Below are 22426 nucleotides of genomic sequence, written 5' to 3' on the forward strand. Positions count from 1 at the left end.
GTAAGCGACAAAAACCCAGCTTGAAGTAGTGTTTTTAGAGAAGTCATTTATTGACTTAAACAAAATTTGAAAGGTTAGGTGTATGGTTTGCACCGGGACGACTGCATGAGAAGGCTGTCTCGGCATCTTGCATCTTTCTTTGCACCATCTGCATTTTCGCCCTGTCTGGTTTTCTCTGGGCTATGGGTACATGCCCCCAGGTAGCTCCAAGTTCTTACAGCCAGAGGTGAAAGAAAACTCTACCTCCTTCTGCTCCAGTTAGAATAAAAAAGGTCCAGGAAGGACTGGATTAGCCTGGGGCATGGGCCCAACCATGGACCATTCCCCCACTCACTATGGCCAGGGGATGGCATACCGTGTTTGGTGTCACACAAGCAGAGGAAGATGCTGTAGGGATTGGCACTTCCACACACAACCTCCTTGTCAGAACAGGAAAAGAAACATTTCCCAAATAAGAGATTCAATGGGCTTGGCAATTGTCAGTCTCCCCTTTGACTTTTGCATGGTGGTCTTCGTGTGACTTTAGTCAACTGAGACGCTCAGAGGAACCTCTACCAGCCCAGGGTCATGGTCATTGCCTTTATCTTTAGTCCTTTGTTTCCTTCTATTTATTCCATTGCTGAGAAGGGCTTGACTCTTTCGGCCTTTGTTACCAGGGCATAAAGGAGAAAGAGGTCCTGATGGGCCCCCAGGATTTCCGGGGCAGCAGGGACAACACGGTCGAGATGGATATGCTGGAGAAAAAGGGGACCCAGGACCGCTGGTGTGTATAACTCTTCTCCTGCTATAGAGTTTCACGCTCTTACATGGTCACAAAGCATCTGTTTTCCCCTTCTCAGTTTAAAAAAGCTGAACGGTAACATGTCAACGTGCTGTAAATCAGAGTCGCCTTTGATTCCCTGCCACAAAAAGATGGCTGTTACAAAAGGTATGGCTTATTGCAGATGGTCTAAAATCCCGAGTGCAGTTCATCATAGCAAGAGTTTCTCTCCCTAGTCTTTATATTCTTCTCGTGGTGCTTATTTCCTTCTGGGGCCCTTGTCTCTACAGAGCCCGCACTGGTTTCAGGTCTGTTCAGTTGACTCTGTAGGGTGGAGGATAGCACACAGGTCCTGATAATTACCTTCAGTTCTGTTCTCTGATGAAGAAGCACATGAGGGGAAGTGGCAAGCAAGAAAGGAGGAACTAGTGCAGATCCACTGGATAGACATATTGGCTGATGGAAGGTCCCACTGATAAATGATAATTCTGCATTTTTCAGACATGTTTTGGGTAGAGTCCACGTGTAGCTGATGAAGTTCATAAGAAAAGACTGTGAGACATAAGCAGGAACTTAAAATATCTTGGCACATGAGGTAGTTTTGAATGCTTGCAATGCCACACAAACTGAGCTAGATGTTTTACTCGTAACTGTTGTCTTCTGAGGAACAATTATCTTTGAGAGTTTACAGTAAGGAGATGGAGGCTTAGGGTACGTTACTCAAGGTCAACAATCTCTCAAGTAGGCTAAGCAGGAGGGCAAACCCAGTCTGTCTTATTTCCAGTACCTGCTGTTTCCACCAGATCATGCAGCCTGCCATTGAGAGTGTTGTAAAAAGGAAGGACCATGTTCTGATTTTATAGGACTCCTATCTGATAAAATACATGTGAATAAGAGACGGACGTTTGGAAGTTGGGTTAGATGGTATTTATAGCTTTCTGGTCTTTCAGCGGATATTGAGTATATAAATAATCTTCTCTGCTTTAGATTTGGTAATCCCTGTTTCATTCATTCTTCCACTTAAGAAACTACAGTGGTCCCCCCTCATCCACAGGGGACATGGTGCAAGACCCCAAGTGGATGCCTGAAACCGCGGATAGTACCCGACCCCATACATACCTATGATACATACCTATGATAAAGTTTAATTTATAAATTAGGCCCTGTGAGAGATTAACAACTAATAATAAAATAAAACAATTATAACAAGATACTGTAATACAATTTATGTGAATGTAGTGTCTCTCTCTCTCAAAATATCTTGTACAAATTTAATGCCTTTCCATCTTAACTAAGCACTTAGCAAGCACTGTGCCACGACTTCTGCAGGTTGCGGTGTGGCAGCAAAACTAGCACAAATTTCATTTTCCTTCTTCACAATCTCATGGATATAAAAGTCATTCTTACCTTAGATCTTAGCAACCTCAGCATACGATTCTTCTTTCTTTCCTTATTAAATTGAGAACGTGCACCTTTTCACTTAGAGGAAGCACTTTACAACTTCTCTTGGGCATATCTGAATTATCAGCGTCCCTACTCTTGTGCTCTGGGGCTGTTATTAAGTAAAATAAGGGTGACTTGCACACAAGCACTGCGATACCACTGCAGTCAATCTGATAACCAGACGCTACTAAGTGACCGACTGAAGGATATGCTGGAGAAGGGGTTGATTCGCGTCCCTAGTTAGATGGAGCAAGACGGCTTCATCATGCTACTCAGAACGGAGCGCAGTTTAAAACTTGTGAGTTGTTTATGTCTGGAATTTTCCATTTAATATTTTCAGACCGTGCCTAACTGAAACCTTGGAAAGTGAAACCGTGAATAAGCAGGGGACTGCTGTATTTAGAAACCACCGTCACTGAGTGATAAGTGTCATCATGTACTAACCTAACTGTGAAAAACCGAAGTATATTTACAGATCAGATGGGGAGAGGAATTTCTATACCACCCGCTAGGGACGGGGGAATCTCTCTAGAGTTTCAGACTGAGTCTGAAACAATTCAGACTCATAGACCACATTTGGGACCAGGCCGCTCAGAAGGCTAGAAGGCGTGACCCTCAGCTTGCCTGCAGGGCAGTGTCAGGCCTTCCTCCTACACGGGAGTCCTTGCAGCTTTTCGTTCAGTTGGGGTGAAGGCAATGAGATTCTCATATGCAGAAGTGTGAGCAGCCTGGACTTGAAAGCCTCCTTCTCCACGGGAGTGTTATCTCCACCACAGGGCTAGCTTGCGGGGACCCCACAAGGAACTTGCCAGTTACAGGAGCCACCTCTTAAGGAAGCCCTGACAAAGGCTCCACACAGGTCTTTATAGTTCTTCCAGACCACATGCAAGTTTTGCAGCCAGGGATTAATTTTACCATAAGCAATGTGGTCTAGTAACGCAGTTGACATCCATTTTTATGCAGATTCCTGAAGAGCAGAACTAGACCCTTAACCAAAGGTCACATTCTTATGCAGGAGGAGAAAGGATTTGTCAGCCCTTGGCCCACAGAGGTGGAGGGCGATAAAGTCCCTCCCTGTGTCTTACAATAATGCAGAAGAAAACGTTTCTAATAGATAAGAATTTATTTAGTTTGTAAGCCCACTACTTCCCTTAATGTATGCATTTCTATATGTTATTGTATTTGCTGTCACAGAGTGGTTCTAAATAAAATTTCTTATTCTGTATTTAAGACGTAACACATATAATTTTCTGTTTTTGAATCATAAAACACACATCAAGAGCATATATATGTCTGTAGATATGTATGTAAAACATTAAGAAGAATCTTAGTTAATCATTTAAAATTGCATTTGCTATTAAGTAACTTCTAGAATTAACTGGCTTTCTGCATGCATTTTTGTAGCCTACAGTGACAATGACTGCTTTGAGTTCATGGCCTTTCAGAGGTTGGTGATTGACTCTTGATGCAAATGTTCTCAGGGAGATCATGAAGATGCAGCCCCAGGTGATAAAGGGCCTCCTGGACCACCAGGCCCCCCGGGCAGAGCAGGACCTAGGGGGCCTCCGGGACTGGGATTTCCTGGTCCACCAGGAGAGAGAGGGCAACCAGGAGCTCCAGGCTGCCCAGGCAAGAGGGGCCCTGATGGCTGGAAGGGTCAGAAAGGTAATTTTGAATGTTTTTGTGGCAGAATGTCAAGTGAAATCATGGAAACTAAAGTAAGCTTCTCTTCTGGGCAAAGTTATTACAGTTATGGTAGAACCTCTAAAATAAAATTCCCACAATTCACTGTTCAAACCTTGAATGTTGTCAAACAAATAAAAGCATTACAGCACAATCAATACTTAAAACAAATCTTTAAAATGCTAAGATGTCTTTGCTGTTTTATTGGTTTGGCAAATTGCCTTTCATTCATTTCTCAGTATCAATGTGGACAATCTGACTTAAAATTATATACATGTATATATTCAAAATCTCTCTTTTTTTACTATCTTTTGAGATTATGCATTTTATTTGAATAAAACCACTAATATTTCATTTTAAAAATACAGCATTGTCCATGAAAACCCATTTGTAGGCATTCTAGGGAGAAAAAAAGGAGGGATTTTAAATATATTTGACAGTTATTTGGATTTCAAACAATAAAGTGACTTGTAGTTTTATAGCTGAAAACTTTTTAAAAGTTTGGAAAAAGATTGATTTAAGATTTTTCTCTTTTGTAATATGTGCATATGACTTGAGTTACATAGGTACTTGTGAAATTTTATAATATAATAATATGTTTGGTTCTTGCTTTGACAACATAGAAAGACGAATACCTTGGAATTTGATATGGTTTAAGATCATGGTCTGGAACCATCAAAATATAACATTATTTTTATTCATATGGTACATTTTTTATTTAAGAGCTTATGGTGTAATACATTATGAGATGAACTTTCTGTTATAAAAGGGAAACATTCCATTTTAAAGGAGAAGAAAACTCAGAGCACAACTTTGAAATTTTATTTTCTTTACCAAGTGAAATGAAGGATGACAAAACCACATTGCAAAGTCATTAGAAAAACAAGAGCCAGTATATATATATATTTTTAATAAATTTACTTATTTTATTTTTGGCTGCGTTTTGTCTTCATTGCTGCACACGGGCTTTCTCTAGTTGCAGTGAGTGGGAGCTACTCTTCGTTGCGGTGCACGGGCTTCTCATTGTGGTAGCTTCTCTTGTTGCGGAGCATGGGTTTTAGGCGTGTAGTTGTGGCACATGGGCTCAGTAGTTGTGGCTCACAGGCTCCAGAGCACAGGCTCAGTAGTTGTGGCACATGAGCTTAGTTACTCCACCACATGTGGGATCTTCCCCGACCGGGGCTCAGGCCCGCGTCCCCTGCATTGGCAGACGGATTCCCAACCACTGGGCCACCAGGGAAGCCCCCAGAGACAATATATTTGAAGCACCTGACCCATGGCAGGCCCTCAGTAAACGGAAGCTGTTATTAGTATCTCTCCCAGGCTCTTCATTTGCGCAATTCCCCCACATCCAAGCTAGGAGTCAGATCTTGGGAACTCAGTGTTGGATACTTGCTGCTATTTCATGATTTATCAGAGCTTCTGATTCCATTGTGGTAGACATCCATGGGTCTATACATCCATTATTTTTTGTAGGTTATTAAACTGCTATTTCTTGGAATCAATATTTTTCTTACTCCCCTTCTATTACTGTCTGACAGTTGAAGTTCAGATTTCAGGACAGATCTTCTAGAAATTCAAAATAAACGTAGTTCAAGTGACCTAATGAGACTCGTAGTTCAAGTGACCTAATGAGACTCGTAGTTCAAGTGACCTAATGAGACCCCTAATGAGATTCAAAGGGGATCCTTTGAATTCCACATATACCGTATGAAGAAGTATCTTGATCGAGTTGTCATTGAGATTCACGTTGCATTGGACTATCAATTATGTGAATGCCAATTTTTTTTTTTTCATTCCAGGTGATACAGTTCCTTGTAACGTAACCTACCCTGGGAGGCCAGGCCCGCCAGGTTTTGATGGACCTCCAGGTACGATCAAGGAGAAGTTACTGTCATACACATTCCCAACTAAAAGAACTGGTAAGACAGATAAACCAATAGCAAATCCTCAGGAACTATTTAGGATATTTCTACCCTGATTATAAAGTTTTGAGGGACTACGGGAAACACCATTTGTAGCCATTCCTCTTGGGTCGCCAGTCCACCAAACCCACTCTGAATAATATTTCTGTGCAACAAAATTTACCTTGATTTGATCACATATCAGCAAAAATGATCGCCTTTTGAGCATTTTAAAACTATATCTTCTTTCTTTACTTGTGCCCCGAGAGTGAAAATTGATTACTTGCTTACTGATTATAAGTTTTACTCTATTCTGCTTTCCAAGAGACCCAAATATCTGACCAGAAACATTCTGAAAAATGCCCATGCATCTACACCCGATTACACTTTCATACAACCACTGCACTTGACTCAGTCACGTATTTATAGCTGAATTAAACCCTAGATCTATATAAGGGATTTTGTCTAATTCTTTTTTATTTATTTAGAGTTCACTTAAATTGACCTGTTAAGTACTGGCATGGCCACTAAAGGTCACCTTTCTTGTTCTACGTAACTATCAATACAAAAAGTGTTTAAGCATTGAGTGATGAATGGCTCTGTATTGCCCTCTGTAACCACTAGCTTTCACAATCGTGTTGTGTAACAACCTCCAAATTGCAGTGGGCTTTAACAAATAATATTTAGTTTCTCTCTATGGGTCTGTCGTTCAGCTGATCTAAGATGGTCTCTATCGGCTTCATGCCTGGTCCTGGGTTAGGTCAGGTCTGCAACGGGCATCTCATTGTGAGGCCAGGGTGTGCTCTGCTCCTGTGGTTGCAGAAATGCCAGAGGGTGGGGCCCAGCTTCACTTGCACTGTTCACACCTCTCATTACTTCATGATGTTACTATCCTATTGGCCAAAGCAAGTCACATGGCCAAGCCCCGGGTCAAAGTGTGGGAAATACGGGCCACCCACCACAAGGCAGTGGCAAGGGTGTGGAAATATAATTCTGTATCAGTGGAGTGAAGAATGGTTGGTTGACTGATTGTACGTTCATCTTCACATTTGCTGGTACCTCGTCATGGATGGATAAAAAGCACGCGTGGTCACTTCCAGCAGCTTCAGCCTCAAGGGAAGTGAACACTCAGAGTTTCAGCTAGCAGTTGCATCTCCTTTGAAGTTCATGATTTATAAGTTATTTTTGCTTAGAGAACTCCTTGTAGGAAAACACAGAAGGTTTTTAAAAAATCTCAATTCGTTTTGCAGGTGCTTTTTTTTTTTTTTCCCCCGGTACGCGGGCCTCTCCCGTTGCGGAGCACAGGCTCCGGACTCGCAGGCTCAGTGCCATGGCTCACGGGCCCCGCTGCTCCGCGGCATGTGGGATCCTCCCGGACTGGGGCACGAACCCGTGTCCCCTGCATTGGCAGGTGGACTCTCAACCACTGCGCCACCTGGGAAGCCCAAATGTGCTCGTTATTTATTTATTTATTTATTTTGCGGTACACGGGCCTCTCACTGCTGCGGCCTCTCTCGTTGCGGAGCACAGGCTCAGCGGCCATGGCTCACGGGCCCAGCTGCTCCGCGGCATGTGGGATCTCCCCGGACCGGGGCACGAACCTGCGTCCCCTGCATCGACAGGCGGACTCTCAACCACTGCGCCACCAGGGAAGCACTTGCAGGTGCTTTTTGCCTGTACTTCATTTAAGGGCAAATGCAGTAAGATGCAGGGAAACAGACTTGGTCTTTATTCTGGTGCTTTCTCATCAAGCCACACACTGGCCACCACCTCTGTCCTCTTACAAGGAAGGGTATCCTCACATATTTGTGTTTGAGACTCAGCATGGGAAGGTATCAAAAGATTCATCTGAATGGTGGTGTATGTCCCAAAGGCTTTCAGAAAGAATTCTTTACGGTATGGCTTCTGAGAAAGTACCTTAACACAATCTCTATGAAAAGCTTATTTGGAGCACAAGACTTATAAAAACCAGGCTAGGCACCACCTATACTTCCATAAAGTAGAAATACCCTAAGAAAGACTTAACATAGATTTTATTTTAAAAATCATCTTATTTTGTCCTCATTTGATTTTATTGTGTCTGTGTTTTGTTGTTTTTGTTTAGGTCCAAAGGGATTTCCAGGTCGTCGGGGAGCTCCTGGGTTGAGGTGTCTGGATGGGGAAAAGGGTCAACGTGGCAAACCAGGAATCTCAGAACTACCTGGTCCACCTGGTAAATAAGGGCTTTTCATTTAGGAATGTCTCATGATCTTAGTCAGCGAATGGCCCAGGGATCCCTAGATGGTGGGAGAATGGTTTTTCTTGATATAGTAGGCTCTTAGCTATGTTTCGATAACTTCTAGGTTATGATACTTTTGTGATGTCTCAGGGCTCCTTAAACCTGGAGCATGAGTTATAGACTATTATATTATGTTGTAGGAACTGCTCAGTCTAGACAGACTCTTTGCTGGTAAGCGAAAGCAATTAGGGAAACGTCATTGGCTTATAGGAAACACGGAGTTACAATTCATTTTCTGACAAAAGGTGGGAAAAAACAATATTGCCTCTTAAGTTACTCCTAATTTTAGTAGGTATCCCTGTATTTTAAAACAATGTGTTTTTATCAAAGTAGTAGTCTTATATGTGTGTTGGTTCTATATCTGTACATGTAACAATTTAAACAATTTTTTGTTCAATAGGTTTTCATGGTGATATGGGAGATCCAGGTTTTGGAGGTGAAAAGGGGTCCTCCCCTGTCGGGCCCCCAGGCTCTCCAGGTTCACCTGGAGTGAATGGTCAGAAGGGACCTCTGGGAGACTCTGCTATTGGCTACCCAGGACCCCCAGGAAAGAGGGGTCTTTTAGGAGTACCAGGGTCAAAAGGACTCAGAGGTGATCCTGGACGACCGGGGGCTGCAGGTATGAGGGCTGTGCTCTTCCTGTGGTCCATAAAGCCAGCTCAGTTCTGAAACAGGTCCCTGAAGAGTGTCTAGACTATCTTGCCTTAAAAATCTAGAATTTAAAATTTTCAGTCAAGCATCTTCCTTCATACATGGGCATTGGTTACATTTCTAATAACCTGCATCCGCAGTGTTGCCTTTGCATTTTATTGGTGGTTTTCACACCCAGCTCACCGTGGCTCAGTCTGTTCAGTTTGATTCAGCAGCTACTGGACATCTGCCTGCTTTGGACTCCAGGACAGTATGTTAGATCCGAGGGGCAGGGAGATCAGCCCACTGCCATTGCCAGGCTGAAGGAGGGCAGGACAGGCTGTCAGAGAAGAGCAGCTCCGTGGGGCAAAGCAGGGTGGGCTGGCATTCAAAGGAAAGCTCTGGGGGAGAGCTAGGCACGAGCTGAGTCCTGGCAGACGCTGTGTTCTTTGGACAGGTGAAAGGATAGAGGGACTTTCATTCCAGCAGGGGTAGCAGGCAGGGCAGTGAAACTTAAGATGGGGAGATGGCCCTGGCACTGAGTCACATCCTTTTCTGAAATCGTTATGGATTCTTCAGGATCCCCAGCAGAGGTTTTCAGATTTTCATGTACTTAAAAATACCACGCCCCCCAAAAAACAGGGGTAGAGTTGGGGGTCATTAACATCACCGTCTTCTGGGCCCCAAGCTAGGAAATTGTGATTCATGACATCAGAACTGGGTGGAGCCCAGCAGTCCAGTCTGAATTTCAACCCCTGGGGGATGGTGACGAAAAGTGGACCCCAGATCAGACTTTTACAAACAGTGTTCTGGTTCTTTTCTAATGATGGATGGGCCAGTGTTTATTAGGTACCCATGATAGTACAATAGTACAGGGAAAATGGAAGGCGGGGAAATAAGCCACATTCTTGGTCCTCAGAGAGCTTATCCAATAGTTTGTAAGTCAGAAGCTTTCATATACAAAAACCCATTTAATTGGAACGTAACAAGATAATACATTATGTGAGTCAATGAAAATAATTTTGTCCCAGTAATCCCACTATCTCACTTGTGAAATGTATTTAAGGGAAGAATTCAACAGGAGATGCTTAGTACGAAAATACTGTTGCAGTATTATTCACAGTAGAGGAACAATTGAAAACAGTAAAGAGAGCTAAGTAATACGTACATACACATACTCACACACCACACTCAAAGGAATACTATTCAGCTATTAACAATTAAAATTATATTTGCAAAGATTACAATAAAATGGAAAACATTTGCATATTAACATGCAATATGAAATAACCCAACAAATGAAAGTGCACTGGGATTACTATTTTAAAAATGCAAACATATGAACCAAAATACAATGAAAACATTAAACAATAAAATAGATTTTTAGGTTAGGGTGTAGAATTATGGAAGACTTTTTTCCCCCTGAAGATCATGATGCTGTCTTTCCAACAAATACAAATTTTGAGAGTTGGAATGATGAAATCGTTTACAGAATGCAAATTCAGACAGTACAAACTGGGCGTGCAAGCATTGTGGTGGTTTGGGGTAATGTTAGAGGCTAATGGAAATCAGGAAGAACTGCATGGATTTTTAATTTGCATAAGCAACTTCTACATTGTCTACATAACCTTATCAAGTAATTCTCTTAGCAATGCATGGTTTTACCGTGCACTTGGAGCTCACTATCATCTATGATAAGAAAATCCATTCAGAGGCTTAACTCATTGGAGCCCAGAGCCGGGATCAAAATGTTTACCTCCAGTATTGATATACATGAATGCCACTGTAGGCCGTCTATGTAGTGTTATGCCCTCAGTGTCACAGATGAACTGTATCATTTCAGGGCCAGCTGGCATGCCCGGATTCCCGGGTCTCAAAGGTCCCAAAGGGAGAGAGGGAAGTGCTGGGTTTCCAGGGATCCCAGGTCCACCCGGCCATTCCTGTGAAAGAGGCGCTCCAGGGAGACCAGGGCCACCAGGGCTCCCTGGAGCTCCAGGAAGTCCAGGTAAGTGTCGGCAGGTGTCAAGAACTGTGACAGGTGTGGGGTTTACCCTACTTACAGAGGAATAAGCTCACCTGTTGCTCTTTTACGGCTGCTGGCAGAAGCAAGATTCTTGGGTCAGAAACAAAGGATTTGATTATTTATGGCACTGCAAGTAGCAGGAGTTTCATGTTGGTTTGTGTCATTTCCTTGTGTCACCCAAGTGTCTCTGGGGTGATATAAGAGGGGCTAGTGGATGCCGCACACATGGTGGGTTGCAGTTTCTGAGCCTGAGATACAACAGCTATACATTAACCTGCAAGACAGCTTGCTTTTCTTACTGAGGGAGACACTGTATCTGTCAGGCTGCTTGCTGCCAACACAACCTTGAGAAATAGCCCGAGTGAGGATGGGTCAGGACCCTCTGTTCTTGGAATACCCAGCAAGACATCAAAGAGACCCATGAGAAAGTGTCTCTCAATACAAGGTGCTGGGGGGCTGTTTCCAATATGATCTTTATTTCACCATCCAGATTGTCACCTGTTATTTCAATTCTGCTGTGTTTATCCACATCCAAGAATACACCCTCTCAAAGGATCAAAACGAGATTGGAGCAAACCCTGCCACTACAGCTTTGTTTTTAATCACCAGTAATTCTAGATGACGTTGGTGATTCCTATAATGCTCTCATTACAAAGTGAACAGCTTGACCAAAATTCACTTGGCTGTAGCTTTAAGAAGCACCTGGAATGTTTTCTCCTATTAGTTCCCACCCTCTCCCCACCCAAGAGTAAATATAAATTCTTTACCCTTATCCACTTTCCATTTTAAAAGACTTTATAATGCATCTCAACTGGGAAATATTTATTCAAGTAATCTGCCTTTCTTTTTATAGCAGCCAGAAAAATATATACTTAGACTGATGGAGAGTCGCTACTGGGATTTTAGCTGATAAATATTGTTTACTTGGCCACAGATACACAATTTAAGCTACCATGGATTTTTTTCCTGCCTGTGTGTGAAGCCAGTTCTCAGTCTTCCTCCACTGTTGTCACTGCGGTTTGTCACAGGTGCCCCAGGTTGGAAAGGACAACAAGGGGACATGGGGCCTCCTGGACCCGCTGGAATGAAGGGCCTCCCCGGAGTCCCAGGACGGCCAGGGGCAGATGGACCCCCAGGGCCCCCGGGAGTCCCAGGCCCCAGTGGGGATGATGCGCTACCTGGTCTTCCAGGCCCAAAGGGTGGGTATTGCTTTTCCATTATTCCCCCCCCCCCGCCATTTTATAAATCTGAAATCCACTGCCAGGTGAAGATAATTACAGGTGACCATACTGTGGAGTTTACTGGTATATTAGCCTGACTTGGTCCTTTCCTGTGTGACTTCTCCCTTCTTCTTGTCTTCTGTATTGTGATTTCCAGGGGCAGAATGTTCTGGTTTAGGTAAACGGGAGTGTTGGGGGGAGGGGTTAGGTCCACAGAACCTACACACACTTCTGCCCGGAGGACTGGGTGGTACTGATGGAGGGGGGAGGTCAGGGCTGATGTGCTTCCACTTTGGATGGGCCCCTCCCTCTACCCTCCCTCCCTCCCTCCTCCCTCCCTCCCTCCCTCCCTCCCTCCCTGCCCAATACCCAGTTCTCTATTTTTTTTTTTTTAGGCACTACCTGTGTGCCAAGGCCCAGACCAACATGTTTGAACTTCTGCTTCTTTCTTTTTAAAAATTTATTTATTTTATTTATTTATTTTTGGCTGCATTGGGTCCCCGTTGCTGCATGTGGGCCCTCCCTAGTTGCGGAGAGTGGGGACTGCCCTTCATTGTGGTGTGCAGGCTTCTCATTGCCGTGGCTTCCCACTGCGGAGCACAGGCTCCAGAGCGCAGGCTCAGCAGCCATGGCACACGGGCCCAGCCGCTCCGCAGCATGTGGGATCCTCCCGGACCAGGGCTCGAACCCGTGTCCCCTGCGTTGGCAGGTGGACTCTCAACCACTGCGCCACCAGGGAAGCCCAGTTCTCTTAAAGCTTTGTGGGATCTGGACTCAGAAGCATAAAGGCCTGCAGTTCAGATCTGTGGGGGGGAAAACTGAGACTTGGATGGGACAGATTGTCTGTTACAGGCGGGAGGCTGGTAGTGACTGTTCCCTTCAGCACAAGCTCAGAGTTAGGGGGAGTTCGCTTCTCCACGTGGACGGCAAGGAACACAGATCTAGGAACCGTACTAGCCTATAAAACTTTTCCCTAAAACTTCATGTTACTCCTCAGGACCCCAGGGGCTACCCGGCTTCCTGGGTTTTCCGGGAGAGAGAGGAAAACCTGGCCCGGACGGACACCCTGGCAGAAAGGGAGAACACGGAGAACAGGGTTGGCCCGGCTCCCTGGGAGACCGAGGAGTGAAAGGTGACAAAGGTAAACGCAGCTAATGGCACAGCGATGCAGCATAGATTGTTTTTAGTGTTTGACCAGAACCTATAAGTATGATCCCTGAAAAAATAAAATGGAACTATCCTGCAGCTTGGATTCTGCTGCCTTTTGAATCTATGGTGTTTGTTTTAGGATTTTAAACAAAATGTATTTTCCTTTCCTCCCAATCTTATCCCATATAACTATGGCAAATGAATTGCTCTATTAATAGAAAAAAAATTAACAAGGGCTTTGACTTAGAGCTCTTGGGTTTCAGAAAACCTTCTCACCTTTTGGGAAGGGGGTGCAGGCAGGACTCCTGGTCCCCAAACCCTCCTTCAATTTTTTTAAATGAAAAAAACAGTGTTTTTGTTAAGGCCATATGGTCTCTGTCGAAATTACACAACTCAGCATTTGTAGCACAAAAGCAGCCTGAGACAACACGTAAACAAACAAACATAGCTGTGTTCTGGGAACATTTTATTTATGGGCACTGAAATTTGAACTTCACTTAATTTCACATGTCATAAAGTATTATTCTTATTTTGAGTCACCTCCCCCAATGATTTAAAAGTGTGAAAGCCATTCACAGCTCATGGATTGTATAAAAACTGGCAGCAGGTGGGATTTGGCCTGTGGGCTGTAGTCTGCTGACCGCTGAACTAAATGAGTCCGCTTTCATCTGGGCCATGAATTGCATCTCTCCCAAGCTTCATTTAAAGAAAAGTTTCCATTACTATTTTTAAAAAAAGTTTCAAGACCACTGGTGTCAATGTTCTGTGCCCATCCCTGTTAAATATTTACTTTGATCTCTTAGCCATGAGGCTGTGGTGAGTGAAGGTAAGATTTCATTTCTAGTGTTAAGAATGAATGCTTGACAATTTCTAGAAACAAGGTTTTTGTCTTTAAAGCCCTTTGGGAAAATAGCCTCATATTTAATTCAAATTACTTTTAGTTGATTGATTCTACTATTATTTTTTGTTTTACTAGCCTGTAAATTATTTATATAGAATCAAGGAATCAGAGTCATTCTCCGTTAGCTTAGATAAGTGATGTTTGCTGTGCTATTGTGCTTCTATATAATTATCCCACTAAAAATATTTAAAATTGGGTTAATGCCAGTGATGTTCTGGTAAGCTGGCTCTCTAAAATAAAGTTTTTAAAAAATGCCCTGATTACTACACTACAGTTTGCTGATTGCCAGGGTGTAAATACTCCCACCATAAATACGCTCAACATGACTGATTTAAAACTACCGATGGTTTAACAACTAGTTTACAAAATTCTTGACTTGTTACTAAGTGGCTCTCATCAAGCTGAGATGAGCCCACTCCAGCCCACATCTACAACTGAATAGTGTTTGCAGAAATCAGGAGAAATATTGTATACCCTCCCTACCTCTTAGAATTCTCTATGTGGAGAACCAAGTTAAGTGTCTGTTCTTTTAATATAAGGAAAATATTGGAGGCTGGTTAGGAAGGGGAAGATAAGGAACTGGAAAATATGAGATGGACAATTCAAAATTTACAGGATAAAGAGATGTAGTTTTAAAAAATTTTATTGAAGTATAGTTGATTTATAATGTTGTGTTCATTTCTGCCCTACAGCAAAAGTGACTCAGTTATACACACATTCTTTTTCATATTCTCTTCCATTATGGTTTATCACAGGATATTGAATATAGTTCCCTGTGCTATATGGTAGGACCCCGCTGTTTATCCATTCTATATATATCAGTTTGCATCTGCTAATCCCAACCTCCCAGTCCTTCCCTCCCCCACTACTCTTTCCCCCTGGCAACTGCAAGTCTGTTCTCTCTGTTTGTGAGTCTGTTTCTATTTCATAGATACGTTCATTTGTCTTGTATTTTAGAATCCACATATAAGTGATTATCATATGGTATTTTTCTTTCTCTTTCTGACTTACCTTGCTTTGTATGATCTCTAGGTCCATCCATATTGCTGCAAAATGGCGTTATTTCATTCTTTTTAATGGCTGAGTAATATTACATTTTATATATGTAACAGAGATGTATTTTAGACCTGGAACTTTTCAAGCCTGTCTGAAGACTCTGAGACGAGTTTGGTTGAATTTAGCAAACATTCACTGAGCCCTCAGTGTACACCAGTCCCCTTTGCTGGACAAATTGGGAAAGGAATGTAAAAGGCATGGCCCTTCCTTTAGGAAATCAATCAACAATGTTGATACTGTGCAATCTATGAACATACATACAGTTTGGCAGGTTAAATGGGGATTTGCAAACTGGGCGTGAGGAGCTGTAACAGAATAATCACGTGTGTGGTGCTTCCTTTTGTTTTGCTCTTATAAAATTAATATCTAAAGGAGCAAGAGGACCCCCAGGATATGAAGGAGAAATGGATATTATTTCGAAAAAGGGGGAAACCGGGGAACCTGGACCTCCTGGAGATGGTGGATTCCCAGGAGAAGAAGGTAAATGCTTATGTTTTTTTAACCATACCAAATAAGTTGACTTCTTTACAGGTCATTCAAACAAGCATGCATATTAGACAACTTTCCAAAAAAAACTGTAATTCGGAGATTAGGAAAGGTCATTCTTTAGATAAAAATAAAAACATACACTAAAGAACCTCATGGTACTTTTCTTTCCATGGTAGAACTTACCTGTAGTTCATATGTGTTTATAGATTTGGATATTCCAAACTTGAATCAGTCCAGACAGATACATGAAATACTGGTACCAGGTTTAAAGTATTCCTGGTTTTGCTGGCTGATCTTAAAATGAGTAGCACAGTGACTCTCCAAATCATTTCAGTGGGTGCTATTCAACCTTCAGTGTGCCTCCCTTGGGGCCCTTGTTAAAACGCAGATGCTCAATCAGCAGGTCTGGGGCCGGTCTGCCTCTGACTTTCTAACAAGCCCCTCGCTGCCTGTGCTGCTGGTCCTCAGAAACACCCCAGAGCAAGGATTTTGACAACCACATTTGTGTTTTCTTTTCCCGGTTTAGACTTAATTTGAATGGGACCTGGGTTCTTTTGTTGGCCCTCTCCTTAACGAGTTAGGGAACAAATGTTTTAAGTCCTCTGGTTAAGTCCTTCCTCATTTGTAAAATGAGCATGTTAAAATAAAGCAAGTGGGCTTCCCTGGTGGCGCAGTGGTTGAGAGTCCACCTGCTGATGCAGGGGACGCGGGTTCGTGCCCCGGTCCGGGAAGATCCCACATGCCGCCGAGCGGCTGGGCCCGTGAGCCATGGCCGCTGAGCCTGCGCATCCGGAGCCTGTGCTCCGCAAAGGGAGAGGCCACAACAGTGAGAGGCCCGCGTACCGCAAAAAAACCAAACCAAACCAAACCAAAATAAAGCAAGTGATGCTGCTCACTCCCCCCCGGGGTAGCCTTGAGTCTCTTCATGGGCAGCTCCTTTTTTTTTTTTTTTTTTTTTTTTTTTGCGGTACGCAGGCCTCTCACTGTTGTGGCCTCTCCCGTTGCGGAGCAACAGGCTCCGGACGCGCAGGCTCAGCGGCCATGGCTCACGGGCCCAGCCGCTCCGCGGCACGTGGGATCTTCCCAGACCAGGGCATGAACCCGCGTCCCCTGCATCGGCAGGCGGACTCTCAACCACTGCGCCACCAGGGAAGCCCTGGGCAGCTCCTTTTACAGTGAGGTCGCGGAAGCCAGAAACCCGTTGTGATGCAGCTTAGGGCAGGAATTAATTAGGACTCCCAGTTCCTGGGAGATGGCTTTGTCTCCTATAAGTAGGACCAAGACCCACAGCCTAACTATCGCCTGTCACGATAGTTTAACTCTTCCTTAAAGTTCAAGAGATTTCCTCCAAGAGGTCTGTAACACTTCTAACCCCATCAGGTGATAAAGGCCATCCTGGGATACAAGGGAAGAAAGGAGAGCCAGGAAGCTGTGGACCACCTGGACTTCACAGAGGGGAGCCCGGGAGGAAAGGGCAGCCAGGCCTTCCTGGACCCCCAGGCCCCCCAGGCTCACCTGGGCTGAGAGGGCTCATTGGCTTTCCGGGATTTCCAGGTGACCAGGTAAGCAACTGCTGTTTTGGAAGGAAAGATACAATAAAACCTTTCTGCCTCGGGATGCCCGTAAGTCATCTTACTTTGCCAGTGTACATCACAGTCCTTCACTGGCTTTTAGAATGTAAGGAGCTGGTCAAGGGAAGAATGGAAACTTCTAGAAGGCCATGATGTAACTGTAATTCTGGCCAGTGCTTATGCCTGGTTCCGGTGACGTAAATGATCAAGTCACTTACTCCACATTCTACCCCCAGCCTTGTTTAAACAGCTCCATAGAGACTTGCCTGAGGACTGTTGGTTTACCAGCACAAAGAGTCATCTGAAAAATGACCCAAATTCTGGTTACTAAGCTTTCCTATCCAATTGCAGACATCATAGATTTTTCTGTAAATATACTTTATCTTTACAATCATAAGCGAAATACCCCTTGAGAACCCAGGAAGTACAAATGTAGTAGCCTACATCATAATTTCTGGAAAATGTATAATATACTTTGCTACCCATCTTTTGGAATAAAATAGATTTTTCAAGTTTTGGGTATAAATTATAACAGTTTATTTCGTATCAGTTTGTTCATTCAAAACTTAAAGTTCAAGTGATGTGATGCAATTACTCTTTTGCAACCAAGTATTGGGATTTGGATGCCCCCTGTTGGTATCACTAATTCTGGAAGACTTTCATCAACTTTTAAAACCTAGATGCATGTAGTAGTATGCTTGCAATGCATTTCCAATTTTCTTTACCACTGCAAATTATAAAAACCAAGTTAGTTCTAGAAAATTATAACTGGATCATGTCAAGCATGTGTCATTTGTATATGAAATTCGATTACAATCTTATTTCTGTTTCATTAAACTATCAGGGTGAGCCAGGTTCTCCAGGGCCCCCTGGACTTTCAGGAATTGATGGTACAAGAGGACCTAAAGGTATGGTTTGGAGATATAGCAGCCGTCCATCAAGCTCATAGTCCTGGGTATTTGTAGCATTGTGAGCAGGTACCTCTGGCATGAAAAGTAAAGTATATCAAACAAACTGCAACATTCAAAGAGTTCTTTTTAGACTCTACTAGATAGTCAAAACAAGACCTAAATCATCTATATTTGTCATTCAGATCTAAGGGTACCATACAGAAAACAGCATGCTTGCAGGCATAGCATAATTTCCTCCTTGGTGGGAGTACTCTCAGCTGTCCTAGTGACTGCAGCTCTATAAATGACAGCTCAGGTGCCAGGAGACAGATTCGCATTGGTGGTCCATGGCCCTGTGCCCCACAGGAGCCAGTATCTCTTCTAAGGACTCCATAGGTACAGCTTTTGGCGACCCAGTTACAAGAGTCACGGTACACAGAGAAGGCCAAAGCCATGACTTCCCACCAAGTGCTAATAGTTCAGTTAAGAATTCCTGGGCCACACATAATCTACAGTTGAGTTATTTTTACCATAAGCCAAGGGTCAGCAAATGTGTTTTTCTCAAAGGGCCAGATCATAAATATCTTCAGCTGTGTGGTCTCTGCTATAACAGCTGTGCATGAAAGCACACACAGCATGAAAGCAGCCGTAGACAGTATGCAAACAAAGGGCTGTAGCTGTGTTCCAATAAAACTTTCTTTGCAACAGGCTGCAGGCTGGATTTGGCCTCACAGGCCTTAGTTTAATTTGTGCCAAAGACTATTGCCTTGTAACACAACTTACATTCTGCCTTTATCAGGTTTCCAGAGAAATAGGAACAGGAAGTTAACCCAAGGTAAAAAATGTCCTCAGAGAAAGAGAGGTTTCGTTAACCCTTTATCCAGACAAACAAAACAAACAAATCCAGGGTATCTTAAATTGCAGCGTTTACACAAAAGCTTTAATATTTTTTTACTATTTTTGTGTACCATTGGGTTAATATTTTTCTTTAAATCTACTTTAAAATGATTCACCTTTTTAACCTTAGTCTTATTCTCACTATCTGTGAATTCACAGGCTTGTGGTACAGTTATATTTTATTTTAATACAGATTAAAATAAATAACTTTAAAATCAGAAACAGTAATTAGTGAACCACCTAAAAATCTTCTCCCTTACTACCAGTGAAACATGCTTTACGCTTTGAGAGACACTCCATAAATAACATGATAATTGCTGTAAGAAAAAGTGAACTGTGAACATGTATTTATTCAGAAAGAATAACTTAGATCTTCTCTTTAGAAATAGTTACAAATAGGGAAGTTTTCATATTTTATTTTGACATTTTATAGCTTCAGTCAGTGTTCAGAACTCAGTCCTCTTCTACTCATCTATCCATTTATTATAGACCCTTTGCCTCTCTCAAAGAACAAACCTATTTCTTCTTGTTTCCTTCCTACTTGTATTTGGCCATGTTTGCAAGGAAACAAAATGCAATGAAGGTACTTGGAGTAAAAGCTGTCTCGTGGAGCCCACAGATAAGATAGTTCTGCAGGACCATAGTCTGAAGGAACCTAGCCCTTGGGAAATCCATGGATTTTTCTCTTGAGACTTTTCTCCGTGGTCTGTTTTTTACTTACCTGCCTACCAATTGGCTTTATCACTCTCTATTCAGTATCCTTTCTGGATGTGTTTGGATTGCACTTGATCATGCTCTATATTAGGACATCGTGAAAATGCTTTTGATTTCTGCCTCAATAGGCAAGGGCCTCAAGTTCTTACATTTTATTACAATTCCTAAAGGAAAGACTGGCTGACCTGGGAGGAACCAGATTCATACCCTTCAAACAATTAACCACAATTATGAGTAGGGTCAGGTGGAAGAGAACCTACCATAGGTGTGGGTGGGACCCTTTAAAAGGGGTGTTCGTGTGTAGATGCTTTAAAACATGCCTAATCAGCTCTCTTCCCTTGTAATCCCATCAATTTCTTGCCCTTCCCTACCATACCATTTTGAGTCCTCCATTTGTAATTGGCTCCCAGCTATAATGTAAGTCCTTGTGTCTGGAAGGATGCAGCAGCAGTGTGGAACAGCTCTGTGGGACTGTAGGGGTCACTGCCTACAATGGCCTACAACTGCCTACAATGGCCTCCAAAGTACCATCTCTTGTGAAGTCATCAGTAAGATGACTTGTGATTTCGGTTTTTTACAAGGACACCGAGTTGAGCTTCCTTGAAGAGAGCTTGAAATGTGATTGCAGCAGCTGAAACAGTGACAGTTTCTGCTTTCTGTTTCTAAAAAACAATATAAGGATACTCAATGCCAAGTAATTTCTTAAATAGATCCCTAAATTTGAAATTATTTTAGAAAATTTAAAAATTTAAACTTATTAAGATCTATAGTTTCTTATGACCGTTTTGAACTATAAAATAGTGTGTGTGTGTGTGTGTGTGTTTAAATCACAGCTTGCATCTATGTTTCTATTTGTTCTTATGTAAGGAAAAAAAAAAGCATTGTTTCAAAAATCCTCTCTTGGAACATTGAGGATAGACTATAAAGGGAAGTATCATGAAAGTTATTAAGTCACTTGTATGAACAAAATTAAACTCTCTTAAATAATGTTATGTGCATTTTATCACTTACAGGATACAAAGGGGAACCTGCAAGTCAGTTTGGCCTACCTGGTCCAAAGGGTGAGCCAGGTAGCCCTGGATATCCAGGTATAGCTACATACTTTTCTTATTAAAACAAAAAAGAGTAAGTTTGGTTTGAAAAATAGTGCAATTACTTTATCTTCCTAGCTGGCAATGGTTGTATCAGTATTATATTCTCCCTTCGCTCATTAAGATACCTATCAGAAGGATTATGTATAAGCACTGGCCTAGGAGGACACCAGGATTATACACCAGCAACTCACCATCTTTTCTCCACCATGGCTCCCATGACCTAGGATGTTAACAACACACTTCCCTAGGCATGCCCAGATTTTGGCAGAGTCTAAAATGATTATTGCAAGCAATTAAAATTCGGACTGTTTTGCAAATCTATAACTAAAAATGATACATTAGGGGCTCCCCTGGTGGCGCAGTGGTTGAGACTCCGCCTGCCGATGCAGGGGACACGGGTTCGTGCCCCAGTCCGGGAAGATCCCACATGCCGCGGAGCGGCTGGGCCCGTGAGCCATGGCCACTGAGCCTGCGCGTCCGGAGCCTGTGCTCCACAACGGGAGAGGCCACAGCAGTGAGAGGCCCACGGACCGCAAAAAAAAAAAAAAAAAATGATACATTAACAATAACCACTCAGCTGACTGCAGCTGCAGGTTGTCATTCCAGCCCTTTCTTTCCTACTCAGAAAAGCATAGGCGAGGGACTTCCCTGGGGGTCCAGTGGTTAGGACTCCGCACTTCCCTGCAGGGTGCACGGGTTCGATCCCTGGTCAAGGAACTAAGATCCCACAAGCCTCATGGTGTGGCCAAAGAAAAAAGAAAAGCATAGGTGAATGCCCTGAGGAGTGCAGTTGCTGAGATATGATTGAATACCTCCTTTACTAAGTATCTAGTTTACTCAAAACCAAACCAAAGGAACGTAAAGCCTCATCATCAACAACAAATCTCAGTCTTTCCAAACAGCACTTCATGTATCAGCAACAATAGATGTGTAATCCCTCAGAACAGACTGTGATGTTCCAGGGAGTTCCTGCTCTCCGGTAGAGGTTGCGGCTCGTTACAGTGGACGACCCACAGCTGACAAAACATACACGTGCTTTTACTTAGTAATTCCACGTGTAGGAATATATCTTAAGTCAATAAGCAGACAAATGTACACAGCTCTGTGCACAGGGATATCCACTGCCTGGAAAGAATTTGTTTCTTCACAGATGATTGGTTCCATAAGTGATGCCCAATGTCATTCAGCTGATAGTGGACAGGTTAGAAGCCAGGCTTGTATTTAGATGGGTCCACTGTAAATTAAAATATCTCATATTAATAGTTTTGTGTATTACCTTAAAATTCTCTGCGGCAGTGGCCATGTTTCATTCCATACAACAGAAAGAATATCTGAGAAGAACTATTATGGGAAATTTTATTTCTTTATTTTTATTTATTTATTTACTTTAAAGAATAAACCAATTTTTTAATTATTTTTAACTTCAGAAATTTTATAGTTTTTTTTTTTTTTTTTTTTTTTTTGGCGGTACGCGGGCCTCTCACTGCTGTGGCCTCTCCCGTTGTGGAGCACAGGCTCCGGACGCGCAGGCTCAGCGGCCATGGCTCACGGGCCCAGCCGCTCCGCGGCATGTGGGATCCTTTCGGACCGGGGCACGAACCCGCGTCCCCTGCATCTGCAGGCAGACTCTCAACCACTGCGCCGCCAGGGAAGCCCGATAGATTTTGAGTCGTCTTTACACTCTATAAATATCCACAATTCAGTAAATTATGGACACTGGGAAG

General features: G+C 43.0%; 1 protein-coding gene across 1 annotated transcript in view; it reads left to right on the forward strand.

Annotated features, from left to right (window-relative positions):
• Positions 1–22426, forward strand: part of COL4A4 (collagen type IV alpha 4 chain) — a 121036-nt gene that overhangs the window by 65259 nt on the left and 33351 nt on the right. Inside the window, exons 23-34 of the mRNA XM_030831177.2 lie at positions 657–763; positions 3685–3868; positions 5689–5757; positions 7895–8002; positions 8469–8687; positions 10542–10703; positions 11750–11920; positions 12939–13082; positions 15420–15527; positions 16917–17098; positions 17952–18015; positions 20622–20696. Coding sequence (XP_030687037.2) covers positions 657–763; positions 3685–3868; positions 5689–5757; positions 7895–8002; positions 8469–8687; positions 10542–10703; positions 11750–11920; positions 12939–13082; positions 15420–15527; positions 16917–17098; positions 17952–18015; positions 20622–20696 — 1593 coding nt within the window. The remainder of the gene's footprint in view (positions 1–656; positions 764–3684; positions 3869–5688; positions 5758–7894; positions 8003–8468; positions 8688–10541; positions 10704–11749; positions 11921–12938; positions 13083–15419; positions 15528–16916; positions 17099–17951; positions 18016–20621; positions 20697–22426) is intronic.

The sequence above is a fragment of the Globicephala melas genome, chromosome 7 (assembly GCF_963455315.2).
Source record: "Globicephala melas chromosome 7, mGloMel1.2, whole genome shotgun sequence".
Taxonomy (NCBI): domain Eukaryota; kingdom Metazoa; phylum Chordata; class Mammalia; order Artiodactyla; family Delphinidae; genus Globicephala; species Globicephala melas.